Below are 27,559 nucleotides of genomic sequence, written 5' to 3'. Positions count from 1 at the left end.
TCGAAAACGCCAGTGCTCACAGTAGAATATGGAGGCGATTTATGACGTCATATATTTCCGTTGTACTGCGGCAGTATACTGGCAGTCCATAGAAGAACGAATTTTTCTACAGTGATAGCACTGTGCAGTGCTCGCAGTGCATATCGGAACATACCCTCAGTCTACGTCTCAAGTTTACCAGATCCTAAGAAAAAAAAATCTGTCAAGTGTCAACTGTCAGCTAAGAACTACTGATTGTAGTAAACACTAAACTTTAGGTACCTATTGATACCATACGATGAATATTGAATACTTAACTTTAAATTTATTATATACCCTATAACTATTACATTGAAAATAAATATCAAGTATTATAGCAACAATGGCTTCATCAAATATTAAAAAACTCTGCAATGCATTTAATAAAATGAAGTAAGTACTTGTATGTAATTGTAATAATTTCGCCTACACTGTTGTTCTACTGTGTATTTTTTAAACCCTTTCAGGTTAGATAATATAATTGTTCGGTCTTACTATCAACCCCCACGATACCGTCCTCCCTATTGGTTTCTCCCTAAAGAAAGAGTGGTAAGTAAATATTAGAAAATGTTGAATATACAAAATTGTCTATCATTATGACATACAGACAGACCATTTAAGGTTATAACTGATAACACAACTATTATAAATATTTAATGTAAGTAACAAACTATTTATTTTATGATATATTTTGATTATATGATTTTTTTTATGTTATTCCCTCAAAGCAAAATAATAAAGCTAATATTATGATTATCCAGTTTATACTTGATTAGTAGCAAAATAATCCCACTAAATTCGTAACTAGTTAATTGAATAGACAATAATTATTGTATGATTCTGTTAACATAATACATTACACCACCTTTACAGATAAGTGAAGATATGTTGACACAAGAAAATAGAGATTTTATTGAAGAGGTAAGGCAAGACAAACAAAATTTGCAAAAAGCAATGGAATCTCCCTTGTCTAAAGTGGAATCAGCACAAATAACTCAATGGACACCATTTACGAGAAGGGTGGGGTTGATTGCTCGTAAAATAGGAAACTATCCTTTATGGTCTAAGGATGGCAAAAAGTTTCAAACTACTTTAGTACAGGTAAGAGTAACATATATTATTAGAAATTAGTAATATTATTAGAACTATTCGTACTACACTACAAATTACAACATAATTCTCATAAGGACTAGGAAATGTTACATAATTGTAGCCTAGCTATTATAAAAAATATATGTTCTTTACTCATTTGTGTGCTGACAAATAATGGAGTATGGTACACTTAAGCCTGAGCTTCATATGGAGGCTTTAACCTTTCCGCATCGAACGTGCCCGCGGGCACTGGTAATTCAAAAAACAATGAGAGCGGCTGTGCCCCGAGGCACTCTTTTACCTCACCCAGTTTTCACCCTTATTATTTGCCTACGCAGTTATGAACGAGTGAAGTGAGTCCCATACACATTTCGATCTGTTACGATTCAAGGCCACCAATATTCAACGTCTAGCTTTACGGACATAGCACTTTTGTGTTCACTTGCTCCCGGGCGGCGCAGGGAGCGGTCGTTATCAAGACTTTGCAAGAAGATTGTTCTTTGTGGAGATTTTGGCTTTATTTTATAATGAACATATAATGTTCATTACAAAAACATAAAAGGAAATAAATAAAACAAGTAATTAACAATAATAACAATATTTATTTTAAAATATACCTATTTTTACACTTATTGTCAAATGAAAAAACTGTGTGAAATAAAAAAGAAAGACAACATGAATAATATGGTCTTATAGCTTGTTTCAATAGCTTTCAGTGACATTCACTCAAATCACCCTAGTTATAAGAATTTTATAACTACACGTAAAATAATACGCACGGGGAAAACGCTGCGCGAGCGCCGAACGCTTGCCGATGTAAGGTGTACATCGAGCGTCGGAGCGCGCCGATCCGGAAAGGTTAATGTGGATGGGGAGGATACAACACTAGATTTCCATATGAAATGTGGACTAAGGAAGTAGTGGTTTGATATCTCAGAGACCAAGAGAGGAGCAGGGAAAGACTTAGAAGGAGGAGGAAGACCTTCCTAAGGGCTGGAGGAGGCATATATCCTTCATGGATATTGTGACACATTATTTGTTAGTGACTTTTCAAGTTAGTGAGTGAATAAGATATATTGTACACTATAAAACTGAAACAATATCCCTGAAAACAACTGTTACTGTTATATTATAAAATAAATATACTATAGTAAATGATAATCTCAAGATCATCAAAAATAGATGTAATAAAAATAAATATATAAGATATTTTTACAAATAAAAGCAGTTCAGATACTTGTTTGATGTGTCATAAAAGTATAGTATTGAAATAATACAGTATTGCTTGCCATTTTATGACAAAGCATACGAAAACACTTTTCGTGAAGGATATTGGGGTTTTTATAAATATCTTTGTAAAAAACAACAAAATGTAATGTTGATGACATTATCACAAGATGTAGCGGTAACTAAAGCATCTCTTCTTCTTCTTCATACGGGCGCTTTCCGCAACTCGACGTCCATATTTTGCGTGCGAGGGTGGTAGAGGCTACTCCAACCAGCCAAGCTCCTCCAAGAAGTCACCCAACCTCTTAACGTCGCGGAAGACTTCCCGAAGAGCGCCTGGTGACCCCAGGTGCTTCGCCCTGTAGATTGCCACCTCACTGCATTCCAGCAGAACGTGAGCGGCTGTTTCCTCTGCCCCCAGGCAACCTCTGCATAGAGGGCTGTCCGTGACACCTAAATTAAAGAGATGCCTGTTAAAATTGCCGTGACCTGTGGCCGCACATAATATTAATCTTAGTCGACACCGATTAAGTTGTAAGATTTCCCTGGTAAAACGAAAGTCGATGCAAGGTAAAGCTGCTTTGGCTTGCCTGCACTCCTCAAGGCTATCCCAGTATTGTTGATGTAGTGTTTTTATCTTTTGATTTAAGTGGTTCCTGAACCAACTATGTGGCAGAGGCAGGAAAGGCTCTGGTCCAACCAGAACCCCTTCTAGCTAGTTGGTCTGCCGCCTCGTTGCCCCTGACCCCACTGTGACCTTTGATCCACTGAAGTGTTAGGTTGTTGTTTTTACCAGCCACCTTATTTAATGCTGAGTGGCATTCAAGTAATAGGCTGGAATTGATTATCTTACCTTGAAGGGATTGTAATACCGATTTGCTATCAGAGAGTATTCTAATGGAGTGATCTTGAACCTCTCTGATAAGATAGATAAGATAGCGTTGGCAGCTAGCAAAATCCCCATGCATTCAGCCTGGTATACAGTGTTAAGCTTACCCAAGGGCTCGGATATGCTGATATTTAGATCTTCCGAGGAGACTCCCGTACCCGTGCCTGAATACGTCTTCGAACCATCTGTGTAGAGGTCGAGCTCATAATGTGTAAGGACACTGTCGTTCCTTTCCTCGAGCTATATTCTGTATTTTTTGTCAAAAATGAAGGTCCGCTCTATTTTATCACTAGCTGCTTCCACAAGTGACATAGCTGACCATGCTTCTGAAAGTATGCTAAGATGTCTTACATTGTCAATTCTCTGTGTTTTCAGATGTTTTAATCTTAGCGCAGCCATTGCCGCTTCTTGATATATGAATAAGTGTAGCGGAGGGATGCTCAGGGCTATTTCTAAGGCGGCGGTAGGAGTTGTTCTCATGCATCCCGTCACCGCACAGCATGCTTGCCTTTGAAATTTTTGTTATTTGGCGATGCAAGTTGTAAGTCTGGTCCTGGTCCACCACACTACACAGCCATAAGCGAGCATTGGTCTCACCACTGCTGTGTAAAGCCATAAGGTGGGCTTTGGTTGGAGACCCCATCTCTTGCCAATCATCTTGCGGCATTGCCATAAGGTGATACTCGCGGAGTTGATTTTGTTTTCAAGGTGGCTGCTCCAGTTCAGTTTGCTGTCTAGAATCACACCTAGGTATTTAACCTCTTTTGATAACTGAAGTCTTGTATTGAAGATAGTGGTCAGTTTGTGGTTCCCGACCAATCTTTTGTTAGAGAAGAGTACTACCTGTGTTTTCTGTGGGTTTACAGAGAGCTCATGGTCTTTACACTATTCCTCGACAAGTCGAAGAGCTGCTTGTAACCTATCACATACCATGCTGGCATTATTGCCTGTGTTTAAAATGGTGATGTCATCGGCATACCCTATTGTGTAAAAGTATTGGTTGTTCAGTTTGGAGATCAGGTCGTTCACTACTAAGTTCCACAGAAGCGGAGAGAGAACACCTTCCTGCGGACAGCCGCGGGCTACAAGGGCGCCTTTCGTGTCTTCCCCTGTTACCCTTATAATTCTATTGCTTAACATATTAATTATCCAGTCAATAAGCAGGGTCTGTACTCCGTGTCTGCGAAGTGCTATGTTGATACTGGTGAAGTTGGTCTTGTCAAAGGCTTCCTCTATATCTATGAAGCAACCTAGACAGACTAATTTATTTTGTAAGGCATGTTCAATTTTTCCTACTACCTGGTGAAGAGCATATTCCGTTGATCTGCCTTAGAAGTAGGAATGCTGATGCCTGTGTATGGGTGTGTTGCGTAACGCATTATCTCTCAGGTGTCTGTCGCATATTCTCTCTAAAGTCTTGAGGAGAAAAGACGACAGACTGATAGGTCTAAACGATTTAGGATTAGTGTAATTACTCTTACCTTGCTTGGGTATGAAGATGACCCTTACTTCCCGCCAGGCAAGTGTATTTGAAGGCCAGACAGGCCTGATAGATATATGTCAGTATGAACATCAACTTATCTCCTCCCCACTGTAGCAGTGCAGGAAAGACGCCATCTGTGCCCGCTGACTTGAAAGGCTGGAAGCTGTCCACCGCCCATTTCACCTTGTTGTAGGTGACGATCTCATAGGCGGTTTGCCAGCAGTTTTCTGTAACCAAGCTGTTAGGTATCGTCCAAATTGGTTCTTGTATTATTTTACAGTCTGGAAAGTGTGTTTCTAGCAGTACCGTGTTAGTCTCCTCCTGGCTCTGGGTCATTGTGCCATCGGCTTTCCTCAGATTTCCGACAACGCAAGGACCCTGTTTGGCCAGTACCTTCCCAATGCGGTTTGCTTGTGGAGTGGAATTAATGTCTTCACAGAATTTTCTCCATGAGTGAGACTTCCAAAATCTAATGCGTTTTTTATATAGACTTTTGTTCTCCTTGTAGGCATCCCAGGCCAGTTTGCCCTGTACTTTCCCCGGGGCGTAAACAGAATAGGGGAGTCCCAGGCCCATGGGTGTCGTAAGAGGCGACTAAGGGCTTTTAAGAAGTGGGAGAGTCACGCTGCCGTCTTATGACGTCAGCACAATCGGGCCAGACTCGTCCGGGTTAATTACCACACTCGCACAGAATACCGGCGTGAAGTAGCGGCCTAGTGCCGCTATGTTTCGCATAGGTTAGTGTCGAGGACCGGAGGCCATCCCTTACCTCCACCCCCTCCCCCCAACAAAATATGAGAGCGGTCCATAAAGAGATATTACCCCAGGAGGGTACCGGCTCTACCAGAGCCGGAGAATCCCTCCCCGAGCACTCTCGCTCGGGCTGCCCTTCGTATTCTGGGGTGGGCACAGAACCGCGCATGAGCGAGGACAAACGAGGCAGAAACACTACGGCACCCCGCTCCACGCTCAACGTGGACTTTTGCAATATCAGGGGAATTCACTCCAATTTAAACGCCGTCCACCACCACCTTGAGACGGCGCAGCCGGCCTTGTGTTTCCTTACGGAGACGCAGATATCTCGACCTAGCGATACGTCATATTTAACGTACCCCGGGTACAAAATTGAGCACAATTTTTTGCCTCATGCCGGGGTATGTGTGTACGTTAGGGAGGATATCTGCTGTCGCCATCTCGGCAATTTTGAGGGTAGGGACCTGTCTTCTCTCTGGCTCCGCGTAGATTTAGAGGACCGCGGCCGTATCTATGCGCGTGTCTACAGGTCCCATAGTGGTAACGCAGAAACCGATCATCTCATGGGCTGCGTTCAAGCGGCAATTGACGACGTGCTTGCACAGATCCCCTCCGCTGAAATCGTAGTCTTGGGTGATTTCAACAGGCACAATGCCGAATGGCTTGGATCACGTACCACAGACTACGCAGGGCGATCTGTGCATAATTTTGCATTGGCGTATGGTCTGTCCCAATTGGTTGAGTCGCCAACGCGGCTCCCGGATGTGGATAGCCACATGCCGTCCTTATTAGATCTTCTGCTGACTACACATCCCGATGGTTACCAGGTCTTTGTCGACGCCCCTCTCGGAACGTCCGACCATTGCCTGGTCAGGAGTGTAGTGCCTATCCGACGCCAACGTCGCAGACCACCAGCGACCCGCCGCGTTTGGCACTACAAGTCAGCAGATTGGGATAGGATGCGTTCCTTTTTTGCATCCTACCCTTGGGGCAATGTTTGTTTCCCTTCGGATGGTCCGAACTGCAAAGTTCTTAAGAGGAAATATAACCGTGCCTCCAGATTTTTTAAGCGGCAAATCGCCCGTGCGAAGTCTAACACGTCGTCAAAATCGGCGAGCAGCTTTCCAGTTACCCGACCGGAACACGCAAGTTCTGGTCGTTGTCGAAAGCTGCTCTTGGTAACTTCAACCAGCCGTCCATGCCGCCGTTGCACATGAGGAATGACACCCTGGCCCATACGGCAAAAGAAAAAGCCGAGCTCCTGTGCGCTCTTTTCGCCTCCAACTCGACACTTAACGACAACGGAAAAACACCGCCGACTATCCCGCGGTGTCAGAGCTTTATGCCTGAAGTACAGTTCAGACAGAAAACTGTTAGGCGAGCTCTGTTTTCGTTGGATGTCAGGAAGTCGAGCGGGCCGGATGGCATTTCTCCAATCGTGCTTAGAACGTGTGCCCCTGAGTTGACGCCGGTGCTAACTTGTTTATTCTGGCACTCTTATTCCAAAGGCGTAGTCCCTGACTCATGGAAGTCAGCCCTTGTCCATCCGATCCAAAAAAAGGAGACAGTTCGGATCCATGGACGGTCGGCAGGTAATCTTCTAGTATACCTGACACATAGATGGGCGGCGGCTATTGAAAGCAAGGGGGAAGGCCTGGCAGTTAGCCTGGATATAGCGAAGGCCTTTGATCGTGTATGGCACAAGGCGCTTCTCTCAAAACTTCCATCATTTGGGCTTCCCGAGAGCTTGTGCAAGTGGACCTCCAGCTTCCTCACTGGGCGTAGCATACAGGTCGTTGTTGACGGATATTGCTCGAACCCGAAGCCCGTGAATGCTGGAGTGCCCCAAGGCTGTGTGCTATCTCCTACGCTGTTTCTTCTGCATATCAATGATATGTTGGACACCTCCAACATACATTGCTATGCGGACGACAGCACTGGTGATGCCGTATACACGGGCCATGCAGGTCTCTCTCGGGTAACCGTCGACCAGTGCCGGGAGAAACTTGTGTCTTCTATCGAGTCCTCTCTCGAGAAGGTCGCGGAATGGGGTAAATTGAACCTTGTCCTTTTTAACCCCCAGAAGACTCAAGTTTGCGCGTTTACCACTAAAAAACCCCATTTGTCGTATCACCGCTCTTCGAGAACACTTCTCTTAAAGCCGCGCCTAGTATCGGAATACTGGGTCTCGAAATCTCGAGCGATTGCCAATTCCGTGGCCATCTGGAGGGCAAAGCCAAATTGGCTTCGAAGAAGCTGGGCGTCGTTAATAAGTGTCTATTTAACTAATTGCATTTATTAATTTTACTAGCTAAAAGTTAAATTATCAAATACAATTACTTTTTACTTACTACGCTAGTTAGCTAGAACTTCAATTAATAAGTAGGTACAATTAGTTTTTCATTGTCAATCGTTTGAGGCAATCGCGCAAAAAGTATGAAATCACTGCGAAATATAAATTAGCCTATTTGCCCAGAAGACTCGCGATAAACTAAAGTGGTGCTCAGTGCTCACTTAAAATAACAAAAAAATAATTCCTTAATAGGGAATTCCTCACAATTATAGTTTATCGATACTTTTTTATACTTATTTAGCAACCATCACCAAATACCTAAACATGGCTACTTTTTTTTGTGTTTTTGGAATATCTTAATAAATTTAACAAATTATATATAAGATAAACTTTTTTTATTAGTTTTCAAAGAACTTTCTCCCACGTACAAGCTAGCAGGCTGTGGAATGAACGTTCTTGTGCGGTGTATCGTGGACAAATGTCAAAAAAAGTATGTACAAATTTCTAAAGGTCTAGCAATGCTCATTTCTCCATAAAAAATCCTGAGTATCAAACGGGCAAGTTGGTACGATTTTTAACAATTAGATTGCTTTGTATTACGTAAGATGTAAGGCATACCTACCCTACAATTCTATTTTATAGATACTTTCCTACATATACACCAACAAGATAAACTATTAATAAATTATAATAATATAATATATATAACAATTATTAATAAATTAATGAATGGGTAAATTTTGTAAAAAATAAATTATTTTCGTAAGTTCAACTTACAAAACCACTGTTTTCTGAGTGATTTCTTGAGCAGCAAATAGGTAAGTTGGTGCGATTTTTTATAGGTTGCTTTCGAATTACGTAACATGTGAAACAAGTAATAAATCGTTATTGTTAAGTTCTTCTCTATTCACAATAATTATCTCTCAAGTCCTTTATAATTTATAAAAACAAAATCACGAAGCTGTTTAGTTTTAAATACCTAGGGTGTAATGTATTTTTACAACAATCATTACAGAACAATTTTAAAATAAACTTAAATAACTTATTGTCTATCGATTACAACTCCCTTTAAAGAAAGCTAATTATCGATAGAAGATATCTTTACACTACCCCGCCCGTACGAAGAGACACCGCCGCGCCGGCACGTGTAGCGTACACGTCACGTCGTACAAACCGCCACTGGCGGCAAGGCCGTCTTATGACACTATTGAAATATTCAAGTTCATTGAACCCTTGACCCAGTTAACTAATACTACGAAGTACGTATAAATTTGTGCAAAATGAAAAGTCTACTTTTTGACAAAACCAATGCACGGATTTCGTTAATTTTTGGTATATCGTCAGCAAATATGCTAACAAGTATGTACCTACATTTGTTTCATAGAAGTTAGTTCCATACTGTATATAAATTTAATGACCTCTGATTTATCCAAACGTTTTGAGTTTTCTTTAGTGTTAATTCCGCCAATATTTGTTTTTTACGACGTCTCGTGTCGTGCCAGAACTTGGCGAGTCAACATGTCCTGAGGATGCCTCGTGTAGAGGCGAAACACGTGTCGAATTGTTTAAAAGACAAATATTGGTGGAATTAGCAGTAAAGTAACGCCTACTTCAATAAATTTGCTGACCTCTTATTTCATTATTCACCATAAAAACCTCGCGGTATGAAACTTTATTCCAGTGGACGTAGAAACTGTGATGAAAACAGTATAATATTTAAGTATTGTGAATTATATCAGAGCACTAGAACTGAACCATATAAGATTTAGGTGGCTTACCAGTGGGAGGCTCCTTTGCACAGGATGCCGGCTAGATTATGGGTACCACAACGACGCCTATTTCTGCCGTGAAGCAGTAATGTGTTAGCATTACTGTGTTTCGGTTTGAAGGGCGCCGTAGCTAGTGAAATTATTGGGCAAATGAGACTGAACACCTTATGTCTCAAGGTGACGAGCGCAGTTGTAGTGCCGCCAGAATTTTTGGGGTTTTTCAAGTATCCTGAGCGCCACTGCATAATGAGCAGGGCGTATCAATTACGATCAGCTGAACGTCCTGCTTGTCTCGTCCCTTATTTTTATAAAAAAAAGGTCTTTTGGAAGAAATTGGTAGTCAATATAGCGACGTTATTTTCATACTTTGGTGCATTGGTTTAGCAGAAGAAAAGTTTTGGAATGGCATTTCATTCTTTATGTAACGAAAAATTACAGCAATGTAGTAATGTAAAACGATAGTGGTATTATTAGCTTTCCTATGCGACATTTCTGAGAAACTAAAAATCCGCCATAATTGCCGCAGGCAAGGTGGAATCAAAACGATCTCAAAAAATGACAAGTAAAATTTGTGCTTCTGAAAAAAAAAAGTAAGTAAGTAAGTATATCTTTATTTGGAATAAACACTACAAATACACGTGAACATTTACAAAATATAATAACAAATAGTATGAAAAAACTTATCTTAAAAATTACTATAATAAACCCAATCTAAGTAAAACTAACATACATTAAAAAACTAAAGTAAGGCTTATTCTATATCAATATAATAAGGTGGTATTTGCAGTGTTATGTCCCAAAAAGGTTTGCTACTCAGCATATTAGTTGGGTATCACCCAACACTGATTTTCAGTAGCTACCTTCAATAAGCCGGCCGTCGTGATAACAGCCACAAGTGCTTCCATTATTAAATACAATAATTATGTAATAAATAAAAAATAAATAAATGATAGTACTCAAAACATAAGGTAAAAAATAATATTATAGTAGACGGCTAGATCGTAACAGTTATTAATTAGATATATATTAATTATATAATATATAAAATTCTCGTGTCCCGGTGTTTCTTACCAAATTCCTCCGAAACGGCTGCACCAATTTGTATGTAATTTTGTGTGCATACCGGTTTTTTTATATTTTTTATTTTATATGCCCAATATATAAATATATATACATACATATATAAACATATATATACATATACACATTAAATATATTCATTCAAACTATGAAAGAGATTTGCGGCGTGATTTTTTTTTAAACTACATATTAAGATTTATTTTGAGAGAGGCCCAACTGAAGTGTAAACAAATACGTTTTATATTTATTTCTAAAGGTATAAACACTATTTATATTACGAAGGGGAGGAGGTAAGTCATTCCATATTTTAGAATAATTATAACAAAAGCCTCCTTCGAATGCCGTGACCGGTGTGGTGGTACACAGAGCAGGTAAGGAGAAGCTCTAGTGTGATACTTGCAAGTGTCAGCAGACCATCGTAACTTGGTATAAAGATATTGTGGAATTTTGTATTTTATAACCCCAAAAAGAAGAGTAGCGAAATGCAATTGTCGCCGATATTCCATTTTTAGCATTTTAGCATTATTTAGATATGGTGAAACATGTTCACGAGGAGGGATTTTAAAACAATATCTAGCGCAGGCATTTTGTACCCGCTGAATAAGATTTTTAGTTCTTGCTAAGAGCCTGTGACTTATAACTGCATCGGCATAATTGAATTTAGATAGAACTAGACTCTAACAAAGCTTGATACGTGTCCCTACATTCAAGTAATTCCGAATATTGTATAAAATTTTAAGTCGATAGAAACAGTTTCGGACGGTAGTGAGTGTATGCTTCTCAAATCTTAACTGTTCGTCCATTAATAAACCCAAGTTACGAGCTTCATTAACTCTTTCGATACTTTTCTCATTTATTTGAAGTAATGGATGCTGTTGGCCAATAATATCGATCTGATTTCTAGTTCCTAATATCATGAACTTCGTTTTATCGGGGTTTAATAATAGAGTATGCGACTCTGACCACTCTGAAATACGTTGTAAGTCTTCATTTAGTTTCGTAACAGTGCTACTAACATCGTCAGGCTTACATGTAATATATAATTATATATCGTCAGCATATAAGTGGAACTTACAATGCCTAATACTTTCTACAATGTCTGCGCAGTAAAGTGCAAAAATTATAGGGCCTAGGATGGAACCTTGTGGAACACCTCGATTGACAGGAGTAAATTTAGAAAAACATTTCTTGCCATCAGATGATGTAAGCTCCACAGTCTGCTTACGATATTCTAAGTAACTTAGAAACCATTCAAGAGTGTCCAAGCTAAAGCCATAAAATTTTAACTTAGATATTAATAAAGATCTATTTGTAGTTTCAAAGGCACGCGAGAAGTCTAGTAAGACCAAGATTGTACCCGCCCCCTTATCTTGTGCATCTAATATATTATCCAATACTTCCATTAAAGCAGTTATTGTGCTATACCGTTTCCGGAAACCCGATTGCAATTTTGGTAGTATGTTATTTATCTCTAAATATTCTGTGAGTTGAGCATAAACAATTTTTTCTAATACTTTCGATAGGCACGGTAATATACTGATTGGTCGTAACTCTTTCATTAAATTAATATTTTCTTTTTTTGGTAGGGGCTTCACCAAAGCTGTTTGCCAACTTGTAGGGAATACACCAGATAATATGGATGTATTCATTATGCTAGTGATGACGGGTAAAGCGTGGGGTAACAATAATTGGAGCATATCAAGTGAAATACCATCAAGACCAACAGCGTTAGAATGTAACGAACGTATTATTTTTAAAACGGATATTTCGTTCGTGGGCTTTAAAGAAAATACACTACGGTTATACCTATTATTCTCATAATAATAAAGAGTCGAAAGCAGTACATATTGGCTTCCAGGTACATTCACAAAATGTGAATTTATTAAATCGGGATCCCTAAGGTGCTCAGGAAGATCATTGTTATTTTTTTGATTCACATTAACATGCCTTCTCACATGTTTCCAAAGAACTTCCGATTTATGTAAATTCGAATTTATATAAGTGTCAAAATATACCGCTTTTTCCCTGTCAATTGCGGCCGTAACTTCAGACTTGAGGTCTTTATAATAATTTTTAGACAACTCCGATTTGCTTATTCTAGCCCTTATTTGTGCTTCATCTCTGCGTCTCATGAGTAACTTAATATTATAGGTTATCCATGGATATTGATGGTCGCGTATGCATATGGTCTTCAACGGAGCTAATATATCGAACAATCACAAAACGTTCTGACTGAATTGGTCTACCATGTCATTAACATTAGGCGCTTGAGAAATATTCTGCCAATTAATTAACTTTAATGCATTTCCAAATTGTCCGATTTTATATCCTTAAGCGGCCTAAAGATTATTTTTTGTGGCGAAAGTTTATCCCTCATGATGTTGAGATTAAAAGATATAAATGTGTGAGCGCTGACCTCCGCAACTAAGTCAAGACACACGTTATGTACTTTTGTATTCGAACAAACAAGATCAAGTAAAGTTGCAGTATCCCCAGTAAAATGGGTTGGTTCATTAATATGTTGTTTCAAGTTATGAATTGTTAGAAAATTATCTAAGCCCTTGCTACTTGTTTCCTGAGAGTTTAAGTAATTTATGTTAAAATCTCCTACAAATAATATATAGTCATAATATGGGAGCGAACCTATCGTTTCAGTAAGTGAGTCGAGAAACATTGCTGTGTTAGTCCACTGTGGGCGATAAGCAGTGCCAATTGCAATAATTTTGGTTCCTACTTTTATTCTTAGCCACATCTGCTCAATTAATGACGGAGTGGGACAATCAAGAAAGCGGACTGTTATTCCCTTCTTAATGTAAAAACCTACACCGCCACCTCGCGACCTTAAATTATTAGGTATTCGAGCAATATGGCGTAAGCGGTATCCGGGTATACGAGGAGCTTTACCTTCTTCTCCCTGATATAGCCATGTTTCGTTTAATGCGACTATATCTACATCGTGTCGTGCCATTAGAACAATTATTTCATCATGGTGTGTTCCTAGGGATCCCGGGTTAAAAAATCCAACTTTAAATTTCTTTTGTTTAGCCATTAAATAAAGATAAAATATTTAAAAAATTATAAATATGTATATTATATATTGTTGTAGTATATAAAACAGAAAAGTATATCATACAATAAATAAAATATAAAACCTCTTTCCGTACTACTATTAATAATAAAATATCACGATACATTAATATTACTAATAAGGTAAGATAAGCTATGACTAAAGTCTGAATTCGACTAGTTCTGATATTTTTATATAGCAATGATTTGATGCAAAAATTCTTTTTGTAATTATTCAACATTGCGCTTAAATTAGCATAATAAACATTTGAGGCCTTTACGTGAAGCAATACCATAACTGAGATACCCCCCGAGGACATAACACACACAACTATCGCAATTTTATGAAATACACAAAATATATTTGTTAAGAACATAACGTTATCGTGAACAGCTACATTGTAATGAAAATACGCTTGAAGTATTAAGTTTTTACAAATTGTCATAGCAGAAAAGAAACAATTTAAATGATATTTAATCCAACAGAACTCGCGCCAAAAATTTTATTGAGATCAATTTTGCTACGAATACGATAAGCCGGTGCACCTGCTTCACGACGCATATATATTTGTCCACCTCGGGTCCACACATAACGCCAACCCTGTCGGCGTCCTTCCTCTTTTGCCTTATGGAATAACTGTCGATTGAAATAAGTCAGACGTTCATTTATATATATACGGGTAGGTATACCATCTGTGATGCCCGACGTATCGATGTTCCGCCGCACGCGTGCTGACTGAAGGACATCGTCGCGCAGTGCCCGCCTGGACAGTCGGACGACCACGGGCCTCGGGCGCTGCTTATCATTATCACCGCCTGTTGACGTTAAATGACGACGCGGGCCCGCGCGTTCGGCGCTCACAATGTCTTGTACATCAAGCGTGGTCCCTATTTTCTTCGCGACGAGTTGGCACAAATGAATAATACTTTCTCCTTGATGTTCAGGCAATCCAGAAATTTGAATATCATTCATCATGCTCTACTGCTCTCTAACGTTCAAGTCAGCTTTTAATTGTGTGCTAATCTTTCATTAGTGTACACTCATTTTCTAGTGTACGTTCCGACACTCGCTGCTCGAGTGTTGTCATACGCACCTCGACTCAATCGATTCTGTTATTGAACTCACCCATCGCTGTATTTAATTTCGACATTTCTTGGCGATGAGAGGACATCTCAAGTCTAAGGAGTCTGATTTCGTCGGCCAGAGTATCGCAGGGGCTGGTTGCAACAACATTCTCCCTATTTATCACTTGCCGACCGTCGTTACTTAGCGATTCAGTAGCTATGGAGTGTTTATTGCCATCAGTATAACCACTTTCTTTGAATTCATTGCAAAACCACTTTGAGATACGGGAGTTAGGGCTAATATTTGTACAAGCCCGATGGTATACTGAGGTACATTTGCAACATTTAATAGAATCCGATGAGGAAAGAAATTTGCCACACGAATAACATTTGTTGGTTTTACTTGCCATCTTTGTTTACAATACTTGGTGCAAGTACCCTCAATAAATTTTTGATATTCGTTTTTTTTTTTTTGGAATATTGTAAAAAACACTGATATATTTGAAGATAATACTTATATATCACTTAAGTAATGTATCTATAAACTAACATATATATTTTTCATAAACTATAATCAACTTTTTCCAATTTAATAAGGTATAAAAACATAGCAAAATTCACTAGCACTTGTCACTGCCGTCGCGTCTTTAAGACTTTAAAATAAGTAGGTATTTCACAAGTGGCTTCAGTTTTCAACTGTAACTATGCAAACTTGTTTCACGAGTTTATTGAACTGCAAAATGATACTTAGAAGTTATTTTAAAAAGAGAAGGTCTACACTCGATTTTAGATAAAAGTGCCCGCTCAATATAAGGCTTAAAAAATACTAAATCTGCTTACAATTTTTGTATCGACCAATGACGTTCTATATGACATATAGAAAATTATGGTCTAAGCATGATTTTTAAAAATACTTAAATTTGATTTTTTACATCCTAAAAGTTATCAAACACATCAAATTATAGATAAAAACATTCTTATTCAATTAAAAAAATTAATATTCTTTTCTGGCAATATATTTCGGCTATTCAAACGCGCCATTTTGCACGGGGTTTCTGTGACGTCAGAGTCTATCTCAAGAATCTACTACTAATTCTTTGATTGTACTCATAAATGTATGGCCGGTTTTTCCTTCGGTTATGCTGCGAAAATTACTGAACCTATCGGAATAATTCTTGAACCATTAGACGCAGCGTGTTTCGGAGAATTTAGATTACTTCTCTGGAAAATATTTTTTTACTTAGAAATGTCTATATATAATTCTCAATACAACTAATTCAGTCAATGACATTTCATTATAATATTCATACAATGAGCGGGCGCGGGGGTTTGCAAATTTGTAACAATTCTGTAGATATGTATTTAATTTACTTACATTTTGTGATTTAAGTATAAAATAATTGACCAAAAGCCAAAACTTACTTAAAAGTATTTTCGGGTGCCAAAAATACTTCGAAAAGTGGTTTTTTAGTCCCAAGAGACTCGACTATCCGAGCAAAGTAGTGTAAGCAGTAACCATTTGACCGCGTGCAATGCAAAGTTGCTCGAATTGTCGGGGACGCAGTGCTTTGTGAACCGCTATGATAACTTGGCGTTGCGTAGGGACGTCGCTTCATTGTGTGTTCTACCGCATTTATCACGGGGAGTGTTCCGAAGAGCTGTTTGTGCTTATTGTGGCACATTCGTGTGGCTTCGTCCACAGTGCGGTTTTCAAAGAACTTTCTTCCAAGTACAACAAAACTATAAGTTTCCTTGTGCGGTGTCCGGAACGATACGACATGGGTACCTTCAAAAAAGGCGCGTACACTTTGTTAAAGGGCCGGCACCGCTCTTGCGGTTCCTCTGGTGTTGCAGGAGAATGTGGGTGGCGGTGATCACTTAACATCAGATGACCCCTACGCTCGTTTGTCCTTACTTCCATACAAAAAGCCTCCAATGCAAATGTAGATATGTATTTGAACAATAATGAATAACATTACTCACGATACTTATAATGTGCTCTAGATATTACTCATGCTCACGACATGTGTTGAACACTTGTTTTAAAAAAGTTCTATTACCTACAAATCTGTGTCTATCTGTTGTTTAGCGTTCAACAATCTTTAGACATTGCTTATATTTAAACACGAATCGAAGCTTGCCTAAGGTGTCTGTCTAACGGATAGATTCATAGAGATTTAGATTATATGATGACAACTGACAATAATTGCATTCCATTACTTTAATTGTTCCTATACACTTACGGCCGTTTTCACTAACCTATCTATCCTTAGTTTAACTTACTAGCGGCAGACAAATCTATCCTTTTACGCTTACTAACAATTCAATAACCTATCGACCTAAAGCATTGGACTATAACTATATTGGACATAACTATGGATAGATAAGATCTTGTCATTGAACGGTGACAGCAATGTATCCGTAACTAGAGATACGTTATTGAAAACGGCAGTTTATATTGTGCACCGAGTGTTAGACTGACAAAAGCTAAACACTGTTTTGTAATAGAAATAGATACACTTCATTTAAGACGTCGTTATTGTTAGGTCACTGACAGTGTTGATCTGTAGATGATGCAATAATTAAGCTTAGGTCCGCAACACTCTCTCAGTCGCGGTTAGCTACTTTCTGTAAGATGACTTTCTGAAGATGTACGGCCTAAATCGTAAAGGAAAACCATTACAAGTACCTATTATTAGAAATATAAACTAGGCTCTGTATTTCGATGTATTATAGCGAGGATTACAAGGGAGTATTGTTAAGAGCGCTGTCAAAACTAATAAGACTTTGTTGGTGGCTAACGCGCAAACTGAGTCTTGGTGGAACTATACCTACAAAGTTAGTTTTACCCAATTTCGCTAACTTGTCAAAATACACCTCAATAATAAGGTGCAAGTTTCTTTCGCCAAGTGACTCATTATACCAGGCCTGAAATCTGCCATTGAATGGTGGGTATGTAGTACAGTGTTTACAGGGCTTGGTATAAAAACATCCATACACATCCGTACACGACATGGACAGTGCTCAAGAACTAGACCCATCGGAAGGTAATCACCCTTGCCACAATTATTCAAAAATTCGATCACAATCTTGAGATGCGTTGGCTCGCGATCAACCATAAAATTACGGCACTAGGCCGAAATTCCGCCAGTGTTCTTTTCTTTTTGGCTGTTCGTGCTGTCTAATTGGAAGTCAGCTTGGCTGACTATATATATTATAACTAGCTGACCCGGCAAACGTTGTTTTGCCATATAAATTGTATTGATCTTGTGCTTGCTAGTGGATAAGAGATGGCGCTAGTTGTATTCATTAGTAACAATCACACTTCTGTTATATTTTGTATAATTCACACTATAGTTTTATAAATTATAGCCTATTTGTTATTCTGGTGTGTAAGCTATATTATTGTAAAGTTTCATCAAAATCTATTCAGTAGATTTTGCGTTAAAGAAGTTCAAACATACATCCAGACATACAAACTTTCACATTTATAATATTAGTAGGATAGCAAATTTCCTGAACCTATTTCATTCAATTTCTTTCTAGGTTGTAGATAATCATGTCATTAAATATATACCACCAGAAGAGTATAAGCCAATGCAAACAAAGAAACTTTGGAAAGAAAAAAGAACACTTGGGTGCATGTTAGTGGGTTCAGAAACAATAGATCCCAGTACAGTCACAAAAGACTATTGTGGATTATTCACAAATGTAGGAATGCTGCCAAAGAGACACCTTTGCAGGTTCATGGTGTCACCTCATGCACAACTACCTACCGGCACCCCTTTATTTGCCACTCATTTTAGAGTAGGCGATTATGTAGATGTTCGTGCTAAGACGTAAGTTTGCTTTTTACTTGCAAAATAAAGTTATATTGTTTTTGTTTGGTATGTTTGAATATTTTTTTCGGTAGGATTGATCGCGGTTTCCAAGGGGTTATGAAGAGGTGGAAATTTAAAGGAATGCCTGCATCACATGGTGTGACAAAAACTCATAGGCGACCAGGAAATATTGGAGGCGGAGGTGAAAAAGGTCGAGTTTGGCCGGGAACCAAAATGCCTGGACACATGGGTAATAGGTAATAACATATCTTATAATTTTATAGTTTTTTAAATGTTAATATGGCCAGTTTTACACATCTAGTGGGTAAAGTTGACTCGCCTTTGTATGCAGAATGTGGTTAGATGTATATGATGTTATGGTATTGTGTCCGAATCCAAGCTTAAAGAATAAATTTCATAAAAATTATGGGATACAGGAGCTTGTTAATCAATATTCGCTTCTTCCTCTTTGGTTAGGATAACATCATGTGGTTTTGTTTTTCTGTGTTTAAACCCTCTATAATTAGTAAATTAAATATTTACACAAAAACCTGAATCTTGTTTGAAGCGGGCGTTATTTTGAGTAGTGTCTGTTGTATATTAGGTCCTTACATATGAAATTGGCGTATTTCGTACTGGCCACTTTAATCACGATGTTCTCCTCTTTGGTAAGGAATTCCAAATTCAAATTTGTACAGCTATTTACTCATGTATTTGTGCTTCGATGACCGTCATTCATTTGTTTTTTTTCTGTTTGCGTCTCTCATTTTACAAAATGGAAAACTTAAAGTATCGCATTATTTACGAGTACGAGTTCCGCCGTGGCACTAGTGCTGCGGAAACGACTCGAAGGGTGAATGATGTGTATGGCGGTCATGTTGCAAAAGAAAACACAGTTCGTTTTTGGTTCCAACGTTTTCGTTCTGGAAATTTCGACCTGCAGAACAAGCCCCGTGGACGGCCTGAGACCCAAGTTGATAATGAAGTATTGAAGGCTATTGTGGAAGCGGATCTATCGCAAACCACGTCCGAGTTAGCTGCAGGCTGCGGTGTTAGTGATAAAACTGTTTTAATTCACTTGAAGCAAATTGGGAAGATTAAAAAGTTTGAAAGGTGGGTACCTCACGAATTGACTGAAGCAAACCGGCAAACGCGCGTCGACTGCTGCGTTACATTACTGAACCGGCACAATAATGAAGGTATTTTAAACCGAATCATTACCTGTCATGAAAAATGGATTCTTTACGATAATCGGAAGCGCTCAGCGCAATGGTTGGATCCTGGCCAGCCGGCCAAATCCTGCCCCAAGCGAAAATTAACCCCAAAAAAGTTACTTGTAAGCGTTTGGTGAACTAGTGCCGGTATTGTTCATTGCAGTTTCCTCAAATCTGGCCAGACTATTACGGCTGATGTCTATTGTCCGCAATTGCAAACCATGATGGAAAAGCTAGCGGCTAAACAACCTAGGCTGGTCAATCGCTCCACGCCACTGCTACTTCACGACAACGCTAGACCACACACTGCACAACAGACGGCTACCAAATTAGAAGAGCTTCAATTGGAATGTCTAAGGCATCCTCCGTACTCCCCGGACCTTGCTCCAACAGATTACCATTTTTTTCGAAATTTGGACAACTTCTTGCAAGGGAAAAAATTTAACTCTGATGGGGCAGTCCAAATCGCCTTCACAGATTTTATTGATTCCCGTCCGACTGGTTTTTTTAGTAAAGGGATCAATTAACTACCTATGAGATGGCAAAAGTGCATAGAAAACAATGGTTCATACTTTGATTAATTAAATATATTATATTTATTAAAAATATTCGACTTTTTGTTCCTCCCATACAAAACGCCAATTTTATATGTAAGGACCTAATATATTATGCCATTCAAGTCCATTCATCCACATTTACATATTTTTATAAATACAGAAAAAAAAATATGTATTTGCTGTAGCGGAATAGGCCCTTGATTGAAAATCTATCAAAGAAATTAAAAAATAACATGAAATAGTTAAACAGTGGAGTTTTACCAGTGGGAGGCTCCTTTGCACAGGATGGGACCGGCTAGATTATGGGTACCACAACGGCGCGTATTTCTGCCGCGAAGCAGTAATGTGTAAGCATTACTGTTTCGGTCTGAAGGGAGAAACTTGTGTCTTTTATCGAATCCTCTCTCCAGAAGGTCGCGGAATGGGGTAAGTTGAACCTTGTCCAATTTAACCCCCAGAAGACTCAAGTTTGCGCGTTTACCAATAAAAAAACCCCATTTGCCGTATCACCGCTCTTCGAGAACACTTCCCTTAAAGCCTCGCCTAGTATCGGAATACTGGGTCTCGGAATCTCGAGCAATTGCCAATTCCGTGGCCATCTGGAGGGCAAAGCCAAATTGGCTGCAAAGAAACTGGGCGTCATAAATAGAGCACGGCAATACTTCAAGCCGGCCCACATTCTAGCGCTCTACAAAGCGCAGGTCCGGCCTCACATGGAGTATTGCTGTCATCTCTGGTCTGGCGCACCCCAGTATCAGCTCGATCCATTTGACCGCGTGCAACGCAGAACAGCTCGAATTGTCGGGGACCTAGCGCTCTGTGAACGGCTGGATCACTTGGCGTTGCGTAGAGACGTCGCTTCATTGTGTGTCTTCTATGGCATTTATCACGGGGAGTATTCCGAAGAGCTATTCGACCTGATTCCTGCCGCCGAATTTCACCTTCGCACAACACGCCACAAGTTACGATATCATCCCCACCATCTGGATATGTGGCGGTCCTCCACAGTGCGGTTTTCAGGGAGCTTTCTTCCTCGTACTACGAAGCTGTGGAATGAGCTTCCTTGTGCGGTGTTTCCGGGACGATACGACATGGGTACCTTTAGGAAAAGCGCGTACACTTTCCTTCAAGGCCGGCAACGCTCTTGTGATTCCTCTGGTGTTGCAAGAGAGTGTGGGCGGCGGTGATCACTTAACACCAGGTGACCCGTACGCTCGTTTGTCCTCCTATTCTTAGAAAAAAAAGGGCGTCGTAGCTAGTGAATTTCTGGGCAAATGAGACTTACCATCTTATGTAATGTGTAAATGCATCTTAAGTAATGTGTAAACATACCAAAAATAAAATAAAAAAATACTGTCTTTCGGTCTGAAGGGTGCCGTAGCTAGTGAAATTACTGGGCAAATGAGACTTAACGTCTCATGTCTCAAGGTGACGAGCGCAGTTGTAGTGGCGCTCAGAGTTTTTGGGGTTTTTCAAGAATCCTGAGCGGCACTGCATTGTAATGTGCAGGGTGTATCAATTACCATCAGCTAAATGTCCTGCTCCTCTAGTCCCTTATTTTCATTAAAAAACAATGAATGTTGGCTTTTGTAACACATTATGTTGCATAGGTGCTACAGCGACTAAGGAAATATTTGCTAGTTTTCATGGACTTTCATTTGATAACAAGTATTGAATATTTACAGTTGGAGAATTTTGAGAGGTGTCAAAATTTTACGAATAAATACAGAATACAATGTGCTGTGGATGCTTGGGGTTGGAATACCAGGTGAAACCGGTGCCATGTGCTACATCTATGACACTATCCTGCCATTGAGAAAGCTAAAGACCTCTCCACCATTCCCGACTCAACCCTTTGTTGAAGATCTACCGCAAGAGTATTTTGATGAAGCAGTACATCCATTTGACGAATCAACAATTACATATGAAGAAAGCTAGTATAAATAAGTTAATCATTCATTTTCGTTGTCTTAACTATTAGGTGTATTAATGAATAAAAGATATAATTAGATTGTTTATCTTTATTTATCCGTAAAATGAATGTATAATAATTATATTCGTAAGTCATAATACTTATTTCAATGGTATTCTTAAAGTGCCCGTAACATAAAATTATATAGTAAGGTTTAATTAGCATTGATTACATTCATGCACAACAGATACGGAAAATAGTTGATGCATACTAAAATATGTGGTTTAGTGTACAGCATCTTAATTAAACCATCCTACATACTAACTTACTTCTACTAATATAAGAAACAATCATTATAACTGATACATTTTTGAAGTTATACTTCTTTAGGCGCGTTATGAAAAAATTATAAAAGTGAAATTTTTTGATGCGCGCGCATCACTATAACATAAAAGTAACATGGTGAAGTTGGTTCCTAAAATTTTCTGACGTTTGTTTTTTTTATTTTTTTTTTCTTCGTCCATTATTAGGATAGGCAAAGAGTTCAAGCCCATACAGCCGTATTCGTTATTTAATAATTAATTGTCAAAGCCATTGTTGCAAGATTTTTACAATATTGTTCTTTCTATAAACATAGAATACCACGAGGAATAAATAATTTTAAGGATTTTTGCTTTGTTAGGCCAAAGAAGTATAACTTTTTTCACACACACTTTTTTTTTAAATGCTTGTCTTTTTTTGTATTTCATTAATCCTTTATTTTTTCCACACATGCTAGCTCCTAATTCTAATAAGTAAATACTACTACTACTACATACTGTGTATATACTTATACTATAAAACCAACTTAATTAATGCCATGTATTGCAATAAAAAACGAAAATAATTGTTCAGGAACAAGTCAGTCTAATAGTTGATAGCAATTATTATTATATAATAACTAACAGTTTCGTCACAAACAGTGTAATTGGTACATCCATTGACTGAAAATATACTAACGTTTAGATGAACCTGACAGCCTGATAATGCAAGATCTTTTGATTTATCAATGTGTGTTATTGCTAGCGGTTTTTAATATTTAAAATATTACGGAGCCAAATGTGGCTGACTGTATAATATACGACCTGTCAATCAAAATCGGTTACAGTAACAAGAGATTCAGTAACTCTTTTTAATTTTTCTGTATATCAATTAAGGATGTTTGCAGGTGTTGTTTAGTTTTACTAGTATATTGTAAGTCCATGGGTAAAATACAATTGTATCAACTTTGATTACTGCAATTTCATTAATTATTGGATCACTTTGTTCTTGTGTGTAAACATTGAACCAGATTGATTATTTGGGTATATTAAAAACTAACTATTTTAATTGTATGACCTTATCTATCATTGATCAATACCTAAAACTGGAGATGAACTACTTTACTTTTATTACAATTATTATTAGCTACAAGCTGTTGCTTTTATGGTTATACATACACACACCCTGACCACATTAAGGGGGATATTCTGACTTTTTAAGTATTACATCTACCCTAATTTTAGCAGGTGACTATACTCTACTGTTGATTGGGATTTGGTTGGAAACTGTAGCCAGGGTAAGGTTGAGCTGAACCTGGTGGAGGAGCCCCTGGAGCTGGTGCTCTTGCATAGGGGTAAGGCGAGGGGGGATATTGACTCGGTGGATAGCCTTGTTGATATGCATGAGGTGGATAATTACCTCCAGCAGGGGGATAGTTCTGTGGATTCTGTGTGTATGATGATTGTGGTGGTGGAGCCGTAGATGCTGAAGGTGATGGGCTACCTGGCTGTGAAGACTGATTCGAGTATGGTTGTTGAGAGGCTTGTGAAAATTGTGAAGGTTGACCAGAGGGAGGGTATTGCTGTCCAGGCCCACTTTGAGTTGGAACACCTGAAGCAGCTGTTGACGGAGGCATATTATTACCATGAGAACTTGAATTGAATGTTGGAGACTGGGCAGATGGAGTTCCATATCCACCAGAGCTTGGCGGATTCTGTGAAGTGTATCCACTAGGTGGTGGTTGTGGTGAACGATTGGGTTGCGAAACTGGAGTTGAACCATATGCAGAAGTAGATGTTGTATTAGGAAATGACTGGGTTTGATAAGGCTGTGGCTGCGAAGTGGTAGCATTATATGTACTTACTCCCACATTAGGAGGATAGTTACCACCTGGCTGTGGAGGTGGATATGGCGAATTACCAGTATACCCTGGTTGCCCTGGTCCACGAACTGGATATGGGGAGCCTGCTGTTGCTGGGCTTCCTGGAGGAGGTGCATAAGGTTGCTGCACTGTTGATGGAGGATAACCAGGTCCAGGGTGAGTAGATGGTGGATAATTGTTAGGACTAGTTGTTATAGGAGGACCATATTGTGGATTAGGAGGATAACCTTGAGGTTGTTGAGGGTTTGGTGGTCCATATCCCTGTCCAGGTGGACCATATCCCCCTTGAGGAGGATAACCACCTTGATACTGTCCCTGATATTGGTTTTGTGGATATGGCCTTTGTCCATATGACTGAGTTGGTCTAGTAGGTGTTGTTGAAACTCCAGATGGTGGCCGGTATGCTTGTTGTGATCCGCTTACATCAGCTCCACTTACTGGAGGATTTGGAGGGCCTTGTGGTACATTTCCACTTGCCAATTGATGGGGTGGCTGAAAAGAATATTTAAAATTTACATTCAACTATTTCAATTTAATTTAATCACCTACCTATATGAACCAGTGCTGATTTACCACTCACAATATATTTTTTACTGCAACAAGGAGGTAGGTCATTGGATGGTAAGAAATCATCATGATCCATGCCCTCTTGCAACAGAATATGTAGGTCGTAAAGGTACTATATATTTAGTATAGTATATTTCTTGAAAGTATCCAGGTTATAAAAAAAAAGTGCACCTGCATCTAAAGATTTTTTTAAGGTAAAAAGAATTTATAACCTAATCATAAAAAGTTAAAGATCTTATGGTTTGTCACATTAAGAGAATCCTGAAAATATACATACTCCAAAGTATTGAAGAATCCCTGAATGATACTATTGTTTATCAAGATGTAATTTTATAAGTTAATGCCAGTTGTTTGACCTTTCTAAAAGACTGTGGGGTTTTAAAGTAAATCAAAAAGCACACAGTTAAATAGAAGCTGGTGGTAAATCTCCAGCTTCCTTTTTCCTGCCATAAATATAAGCAGCTATGAACACTGTAATTCACTCTTTGAAGCACCGAAACTTAATCCAAATCTAAAAAAATCTCTAATCTAATAAAATTTTCCACACTCCTATGATTGTAAAATTTGCACCATATTTGACACATGTAAAAGCAACTGAATCCAAAGTGTTTTCTAACATTCATTTTCTTTCTATCCAACTCTATTATGTGTATTAATAAAACTCTTTCATAAATAGAAAAATATTTTCTCTTATTCACCATCTTCGCAAGATGTGATGAACTAAGAAATAATAGTGTATTGTGTATAAATAACCTAACAACAGTCTAATTGCTCAGGTAATATCGTGCAATCACATCTAACCTAAAGATTGAATTTCTTAGAATTGTTTTTACATTTATGATGGTGAAGTAGAGTTAAATATGAGATAGACAAAACAACAAAATTACAAACACAAGTACATAAACTGCTGCAGTTCTTATAAATTTTGGCAACTATGAAAGTACTACAAATAAAAGTACTTCATATGTTGCTAAAATCACTTCCTTTATAATGACATATTGTGGTTGTTGTTTAGTTGTGCTATATAGAATATCATTGTATGAACAACAAGGCAAACCAACCAATATTAAGTAATTTATGTTAAATGGAGTTTACAATGTTCAAAATTCATAATGCTGAAATTGTGGAAACTGTGTATTAACTTCAACATATCTATAATTTATAGGTCTGTTACTATAATTGTCTCAGGATATTGCATTGAAAGCCTAATATGGTAAAAGTAGTAATAGACAAGTGATTCCAAATTATATTATTTAATATATAAAATAGAAACCACAATTATAACATTACAATAATGAATATAGCTATGAAAATACTAAATTATAAGAAGACAGCTTGCATTAGCTCCTTTCAATTTGTCATGATGTGAAGCATCTCTTATGATTTCTGTCTATTACTCTGACCCTGGAAGAATATGACCTTAAATTTATTAATAGAAAGCATTATTTGAGAATTATATATATATTAATATGATAGCTGTGATCCATAGTGCATATGGACCACAACATTAATGAGAAGGAAACATTTACCACAAAATATAATGAAGTCTACCTTAAAAGAAGGCTTACTCAGACCAATACCAAGACAATTAAGTATTTACATCATGACTACATTATGTACACATATTTCAACAAATATTTCCTTCATCTACATGAATTTCATTATTATGCCTATACTGCCAAATAAAGTAATAGTTTATCATGCTGTCTGACAGACTTGTAACTTACATATTTTGTGTATAAAACAGCAAACTTCATGCACCATAATCCAAATCGGAAACAATTTGATGAATATTTTTCCTTTGATAAATCACACAGTGCCATCTTATGAACATAATTGAACCACAAGGATGTTTCTTTTAAAAAATATTAATTGTTTGCTATATAAATTATTTGCAGCATCAATGACAACATAATTCAATGACCATTCCATAACCAATTAAATGTAGTATTTTCAAGCTTACTATTTATGTCTCAAATGTACTTTCATTGGTAATTGGTAATAACTAAACAGGTTCAGTCATTCTTACCAGGGTACGTACATAAAAAATAATTTGCTTTTTATAATTACCGGTAAGCTGGCTTGGAGATTCACATCAGCTACAGATGCCAAATAAACAAGATTCCTGTGTAAAACTTGCTGGTACTGATGACATTCCGCTAATTGACCCTTTGCTTGATATTCTTGAATAGTTTGTATAAGATGAGCATTTTCATCTAACATTTTTTGGATTTGAGCCGGACTTAGTGGTGGCCGGTTACCGCGAGGTGCAAATGCTACCGACATTATAAACTTTGCAATTCTTTTAATTCACAATTCTGTTAAATGGTCACAATAAGTTAACTTCGGAGACCAAATTATGGCTGAAAATTATTAACTAGTTAGTAAAATGTAATGTACTTTATACTAAAATAAAAAAACTTTGTTTTTTCGTATGTACCTAAAACCAAATAGAATATAATTACCAAAGAAAAGAATTTATTTTGATACCTCTAACGACCTAACGATGTTCCCTATCACAGCTATAGAAATTGAAAGAGAAGGACAAAGATCATAGAGTACAGAACAAGC

The 27,559-nt window shown here is 38.2% G+C and overlaps 2 protein-coding genes across 4 annotated transcripts; one reads left to right on the top strand and one right to left on the bottom strand.

The window, feature by feature from the left end:
- Positions 1 to 243: 243 nt before the first annotated feature.
- LOC126969053 (39S ribosomal protein L3, mitochondrial) lies at positions 244 to 22,338 on the top strand. The gene is made up of 6 exons (XM_050814347.1): positions 244 to 411; positions 486 to 567; positions 892 to 1,119; positions 18,282 to 18,574; positions 18,649 to 18,813; positions 22,013 to 22,338. Exons 1-6 carry the CDS (start codon positions 362 to 364, stop codon positions 22,263 to 22,265), a joined length of 1,071 nt encoding a protein of 356 aa, XP_050670304.1. The 5' UTR covers positions 244 to 361; the 3' UTR covers positions 22,266 to 22,338.
- On the bottom strand, positions 22,334 to 27,559 carry LOC126969049 (proline-rich protein 2-like). Of its 3 annotated transcripts, none has more exons than XM_050814342.1 (3): positions 27,479 to 27,559; positions 27,059 to 27,351; positions 22,334 to 24,913 (listed from the first exon to the last, which is right to left on the bottom strand). In XM_050814342.1, the coding sequence occupies exons 2-3, from the start codon at positions 27,272 to 27,274 to the stop codon at positions 23,798 to 23,800; spliced, it is 1,332 nt and encodes a 443-aa protein (XP_050670299.1). In that variant the 5' UTR covers positions 27,275 to 27,351; positions 27,479 to 27,559; the 3' UTR covers positions 22,334 to 23,797. The 3 variants fall into 3 exon arrangements, with proteins under 3 accessions (XP_050670299.1, XP_050670296.1, XP_050670298.1); XM_050814339.1 differs by having other exon boundaries at positions 27,454 to 27,541; XM_050814341.1 differs by having other exon boundaries at positions 27,429 to 27,517.

The sequence above is a fragment of the Leptidea sinapis genome, chromosome 17 (genome assembly GCF_905404315.1).
Source record: "Leptidea sinapis chromosome 17, ilLepSina1.1, whole genome shotgun sequence".
Classification (NCBI taxonomy): domain Eukaryota; kingdom Metazoa; phylum Arthropoda; class Insecta; order Lepidoptera; family Pieridae; genus Leptidea; species Leptidea sinapis.
The sequence above is the reverse complement of the archived record's forward strand: the minus strand, read 5'-3'. Positions and strand labels throughout refer to the sequence as shown.